At 38.0% G+C, this 6,717-nt stretch overlaps 1 protein-coding gene across 1 annotated transcript; it reads right to left on the bottom strand.

Annotated features, from left to right (window-relative positions):
- Positions 1-4,832: 4,832 nt before the first annotated feature.
- LOC126559177 (mitotic checkpoint protein BUB3) lies at positions 4,833-5,925 on the bottom strand. Its single transcript, XM_050215299.1, has 2 exons — positions 5,731-5,925; positions 4,833-5,655 (listed from the first exon to the last, which is right to left on the bottom strand). The coding sequence occupies exons 1-2, from the start codon at positions 5,923-5,925 to the stop codon at positions 4,867-4,869; spliced, it is 984 nt and encodes a 327-aa protein (XP_050071256.1). The 3' UTR covers positions 4,833-4,866.
- Between the last annotated feature and the right edge of the window lie 792 nt (positions 5,926-6,717).

The following is a 6,717-nucleotide window of genomic DNA, read 5'->3' as shown; positions in this document are numbered from 1 at the left end:
TCATCAGTACATTTTCCTCCTTATAACTGAAGTCACAAGCAGAAATGGTGATGCGTTATTGCCAGAATTTCTGCAACAGTTGCAAAAATGCATTCCCTAGCTCGTCAGATCTCAAGCAGAGTACAAGAGCTTTACAATTCCCTGAATAAGGTGAGATTTGAAGAATCCAAATACTTCCAACACGAGACTTTCGATGATGTCGTGTGTTTTTCGCAGCAGCTACATACTTAGGAGTCGATCTATTTTATACAATGTGGTTAGACCTATACCTAGACATCATTCTAACGACGGCACGATCTCCTGCGATGGTCTGAAACTAAGGCTTCAAGGACAATTTGGGTGTGATCAAATATAAGACCATCCCGAGCTCATCGGTGTCCCTGGAACTGTGTCACCGAGCAGCCCTGCAGTGCGACTGTAGCACACATGTGCTCGTGATGTAGGATAAGCCTAACGAAAAAATACCCTTCTGAAGCACAATTTGTGGTCTATTGGTCTGATTTTTTTTTACATCCAGAGATAAAATAATGAGATACACAATCAAACAATAAAATTTCGAAACGATTTCTTAACAAGCACTTGCAAAGCATCATTCACAAAGTAGTCTGGGCTAAATGCATGCTTTTTACAGTTGCAAATTTGCTCGACATAAATGACTGAGTTCCATTTAACCATCGTTAATACAACGCTTGCGCGATGCCAACGACGAGCAGTTTGAACGACTATGCTTAATTTTTAACCAATGTGCATTTTTAAACGATTTCCTTTGCGAGCGCTAATCCGGTTGCACATTTTACCAGCTATTCGATGGGGTATGTTGTGCCAAAATGTTGCTAATTATTATGGAATTCAATTTCAGTCATACTTGATTCAATTTTACTCGTAGCGAAAAATCCTAACTTTGGGATTTTTTAGTTTAGGAACGACTGCGAAAGTCTTCGCTTCATTCGTCGCGACATATTTTGAGTGGACGGTAGCAATGTATGCTAGAAGTATATAGTTATGAATTGTGCGTTTATAGCTTCTACAATTCTCCACGGACACGTTCTCATGTTTTTTTTTAAATTAAGGTTTATTTACGATTGTAAGGATGTTCCTCTGCGGCTGCCCGCTAGAAGAAAACTGCTGGCTCTTGTCCCACGGCACCTTGCTAGATGTGACATTCCTGGAGTATCAGATTATACGCTGATGCTCCGGAAACACGTTGGACAACACGGTACCGAGGTGTTGGATGCAGCCGCATCCACGCAACATTCAGTGCATAACTATATAAAGTGGTTTTTATCAGCAGAATTTACGAGCTTTATTTGCTTTGGATAATGAGAATAAATAACAGGAATAGAGTCAAATGTTTTAATTTTATTTAATTATAATTAATTATGACGGTCCAGTGCCGTATTGTCAACACCGCTTGGGTTGAGTAAATTTAATAATCATATTGGTAAGGCATTTCCTCCTTATTCTTTGCCTTATCCCGGGCATACTCGGTTATCAAATGTTTTAAATAGAGATAAATTTTGCATAAGAAACAAATACACTAAGTGTTACAGGAAACACTTATCCCTATATTTCGCCAAAAAAGTCCAATGTAAAGCGAAGAACTTCAACGAATATATAGATGGATACCTATATGAAACAATGTCAAGTAAAACTATACACAGTTCTAACCGTTGCGTTGGTAACCTTAAAATACTATTCATCTGCCAATGGTAATTTTCAGTATATTAAAAGGACCACTACGAATTGTTAAGCCAACTCCGCTTTCAAGTCACTCTGAGCATATTCCAGTCCTGGTGCTCGAAGAATGGGTTTGAATTGTGCGTCGAGAAGTGTGTCGTCATTACGTTTGCAAGAAAGCTGTTCCCTTTAGTATACGATTAAGCGTTAAATGGTGCTACCCTAGAGCACAAAACCTATGTCAGGGCCTTGAAGGTACTCCTTGACGAGAAGTTGAGCTTACACAACCAGCTGTTGCACGTTGTCTGTAAGGACAACCAACTGATAGGCTTATTTAAAAAATAGCTCGCGACTGAGCTTTACTCTTGCTCTTTGGTGCAGTCGGTTGAGAAATACTCTTCAGTAGTATGGGGCCATCCGCTGATCGTTCGCTGGCCTGGCTGGAATCCATCTAGCGTAAAGTGACCCGGTTTGCCCTGCGCTTTTGGAGTGTGGAAGTGGACTATGTGACTATGGACGATGTGAGCTGTTCGTTGAAATCGTTGAACCAGCGAAACTGCAACACCCAGAGACTGTAAAAATTAAATAAAGCAATTTACATATTAAAAGCCATCGATGACGAAAAAAAAATTGTATGCCAAATGGGATCATTTCTGCTACTTGCTCAAATTCATAAAGTTATCAAACAACATATTTGGTAGAAATTTATCATTACCTACCATGCATAACTAATACTTGTTTATTCCATAATATGTGCCAGGCACTAGCAATTAAGTAAAAGTTGCACTAATGCACTAATTTACAAAAAAAAAACAATTGTATCATTTATGTTTCTTCAGTTCTACTTGTTGTTTTTTTTCTGCACATCTGCATCTTTACTCACATCTCGTTTTACTTGATCGAGAAAACCTTTGTAGGTTTCATTTATGAAGCGAGGTGGTTAAATTCATTGGGATACTAAACCCAAATATTTGGGTTCAAAAACATTCTCTATCTTTTCTACCTTATAAACATTCCCCAACCAACCCAACATTAAACGGTTTGACATAGAGACAGAACGTTTTGAAATTTGATCATAATGCCGGACGAAAAATCTTCCATTGTAGGTGGCACATTCCAAAAGTAACAAGTCTGTTTTTGGTCATAAATATTACATTAGTTTGTTTTGTATTGCATACACATTGTTTAAAAAATATTTTATAGAAAATGAGACTAACTGACCCGGATAAAAGGTTAACTATCTTGGATTTTTCAAAGTCGAAACTCGTTTCATCCTATTTCTTTCTCTGTATGATTGAACCACACTACCAACGAGATCCGCAAACTTTCTCGCGTTTAAATTCACATGTTCCATAGCGAAAAGTAGGTCTGTTTTGTTGGTATGGCACTGTCTACTTTATTGAAAAATTTCAGCACGAGACTTTTGTGAGAGTGACAAGGAGGAAAATACGGCAGTACAGCCTGGCCGTTCTACATGCATAAAAAAAAATATAAAAATACATGTTCCAAAAAATTATATTTTTGTTACATCGTATGCCCTACCAACAAAAACAATATGCTTTCTCATTTCGCTTGTTAAGTCATGATTGTTAGAACGATAAGTTAGTCGATTTTAAATGTAGTGTGATTTGAACAGAACATTTTTGAACATTTTTCCATTTCCGCAAAATCCGTGCCGATGAAGAGTTAAACCGCGTGAAATCCTCGCAAAACACAAAATCTGCGCCAGCTACAACACCCCGTGCACGCAGCGTAGCTGAACATTTCTCTTAAAAACTTCTTAAATGCTTTTAAAATTACTTCGATAAATGCTTTTAAAAAAATAATTCCTAGGTTTACCAGCATATTTATAAGTGTGTATTACGGTTCGCTACTGTATGGAACATTTCTACGCTGACTGGGAAAATTCCTCATCGGCTACTTCGAAACTTCAGCACATACTGTTAGTGAAACAAGTGCTTTATCTATGTATACGATCTAAGACTAGCGATCACAATATAACAAAAAAACACCCTATCTTAAATTAATTGATAATTTAGCAACGGTTTTCATTGCTTCATTTGAAACAATCAACTAATACAGTGCGTAACAGAACATTAGGGCCACTAGTTTTTAGAGAATAAGTGGAAAAGTCGAAGAGGAAAAAGTGATGTTCTGCAAAGTTGTAGAGAATGCAAAAGTACGTTAACATACTTTTTCATATTTTTACGCACACTATTACATATTTTTACTGCGTTGAAAAAACTAGAAATAGCATAACTTTAGGGCCAATTACGAAAATCCATTATTTTTTATGTATATAGTTTAAAATTCGGTAAAAAAAAATGCTGGTAATAAAAAATGCTCTCGGGCAATGAAAAACCAATTTTAAACAATTTTTTAAGTGTTTAGTGAACCCCGGCGTGCAATTATATGATTTTTCATGCAAAATGTCGTAAATCTGGATTTTTAGTTATTTTTATGCGTAGTTTTTGGTCCCATCTTTCGAAATATATAACTAAAAAAGATTACATTTCAAATTGTATAAGTATATCCGTCATACAGTACCCATAACATATGCTGGAACTAAATAAATGTAGTGATGAATGGGCCTTTTTGCGATATGAATTGCTTTAAATGCATCGTGAAATTTGAAAACCAAAGATAAAAATATACACAAAAATGGACTTAATGGCGAGTATCAGGGAGCATCAAAAGCACTTTCTAATTTATCCTACGGCCTGCGGTAGTGTCGCACCCCGCCGCCTCTTTTTCTTTGAAACATGAAAAAATGTGCGTATGCATATCTTTTAATTCTCGTTCTTGTAGAACGATCTCTTCAACTTTTCCACTTATTGTCAAAAACTTGTAACCCTATTGTTCTATAGTGCGTATAAATAGCCGCTATAGACGGCGTATGACAATCGAAATATTCATATGAGATTTGATGTTTTCCCATGGCATTATCAAATACCTTTTGGTCAGGTAAATAGTAATAGTGCAGATTTCTCTCTCTCTCTCTCTCTCTCTCTCTCTCTCTCTCTTCTTGAATTAACGACCTCTAAGGTCACGCCAGCCATCGAAGGGCTTACTAGACTTGCCGATAGCACGTATCGGATAGTCAATCCTCACTACGGGGGGACGGTGCGCCGGGCCTCCCCCATTTATCAGTGCAGGTTTAAAGAATCATATTCTTTAATTTCTTAACGACTATTTAGGTCGAGTTTCTTGTTCATTCACATAGCGAACGTAAAGAGTCGGCTGTGGCGGAGGCTGCGGAGCATTTTCCGCCTCATCCATATACGAACACGCAATTGCCAGCGTGCTGCCATCATCACTGAAGCACAAGCTTGATATAGAGCTATCGTACAGATGAAACTGGCACAACCGTTTCTTGTTGAATCCGTCCCAAATATTAACATAGCCATCGGACCCACCGGTAGCAAACGTGTTGTAGATGCTGTGAAAGCTGATGGCATTCACAGGATAGATAAGCTCTATTTCGTTCTCCTTTGCACGGTGACACTTGAAGGCGAACTTTTTCTTCTGCACCTCTGGGTTAGGGTCGAAATATTCTACTGCAACTCTTCCCTCGATCGAGCTCATCACGTACCCTTCCTTATTCGGAAAGCAACGAACAGCACGTGTTTGATACTTCAACGACGATTCCCGTCGCTCAATATAGCTGTCCATCTTGCGCAAATCCCATATTAACACCTTACGTTCCGACGTTGCTACCACTAGCTTTTCCTCGATGCTGCTCATCGAATAGACTTTGCCATTGCTCTGTTCGTACGTTCCGACGCATTCCTTCTCGCGCACGTCCCAAAGCTTCACCGTTCGATCCCAGCTGCCGGTAAGGATAGCGTTAAGCTTTGCTGAATATTCAACGCATTTCACTCCTGCATTGTGATTTCCGAGCGTAACTTCTGCACTAGCGTTGAGATCATACAGCTTAACAACATTATCCAAGCTTCCGCTGATTGTTTTGGTCGAATTCTGTTAACGATTTTGGTGGTTTGGGAAATCAATGTTGGGACGTGTCATGTATGGTGGCATGCGACAAATACTTACTAGAAACGCGCAATCCAATACCGGTGAAGAATGAATAAATTTATGTCGTAAGGTATTGCTGACCACATCGTACAGGCGTACTGTAGTGTCCCACGAAGAAACCAACAGGAACTTGTTTATTTTCGGTGAAAACTTCACAGCAGATATTACGTCTACCGGAGTATTTTGTAACTGTGTTTCTGGTTTACGTGCCATTGGTGTGACCTTTGTTGGTTATGGGTAAATTGTAATCCAATTTCTTTATTGCTTCTCTAAAAAAGATGCCATTATCACACGCTCTAAGTTTACGATATATCAATGTTCAATACAAGAAACGAGTTAAGCCAGCGGCTTAGCGTTTCGCAGCACCGTAAACAACCCGAAAAGAAAAACAAACCTTTTTTTGTTTTGGCTATTTGGCGTTCCTTTTCATTTCGTATAAACACTGGACACAAAGGAATTTGACGAGTATTATACATATGTGCATAGCAATTTCGGTCTTGTCAAATCTGTCAAATACGAAAGAAATCCCAATCCACAATTTTCAAGCCTAGGAGCCGGAACAAGTCAGAACATTTTGACAATTGTAAAGTTGACATAACGAGAACAATTTATCAAAATCAAGATCAAAAGTTTTCTGTTACAGTCTATTGACTAAATCCATATAAATCCGCCAACTAAAACACAACTAAGGCAAATTTGTAATGAAAATAATCTTCGTAGTGGTTATTAAGGCAATTTTGTCAATAGGACCGGTAGTTCTTGCTATACGCTACTATGGAATAAATTGTCATAATATTTTAAATGCTAACTAAACAAACAATTAGGGGCATAAAATGCAATGACAATAAAAAGGTGTTGATAACGATTTTCATCACATCACAAGTGGAAAAAAACGAGCAATAAAAATCTCAAAAAAAATGTTTAATACCTTCTGCTTTAGTCGAAATTTTGATTGAGAATCACCCAAGCGGCACAAATTAAACTAAAAGGACTGCAAAATGGATT

The sequence above is a fragment of the Anopheles maculipalpis genome, chromosome X (assembly GCF_943734695.1).
Source record: "Anopheles maculipalpis chromosome X, idAnoMacuDA_375_x, whole genome shotgun sequence".
NCBI classification, from domain to species: Eukaryota; Metazoa; Arthropoda; class Insecta; order Diptera; family Culicidae; genus Anopheles; species Anopheles maculipalpis.
This window is presented reverse-complemented; position numbering and strand designations above follow the sequence as displayed.

What these genes read in the sequence shown, in the direction of transcription:
- LOC126559177 (XM_050215299.1), bottom strand. Translation starts at nt 5,925, where the DNA reads ATGGCACGTAAACCAGAAACACAGTTACAAAATACTCCGGTAGACGTA. An exon ending in TATTGGATTGCGCGTTTCTA is followed by an intron (nt 5,656 to 5,730) that starts GTAAGTATTTGT and finishes AATCGTTAACAG; the next exon opens with AATTCGACCAAAACAATCAG.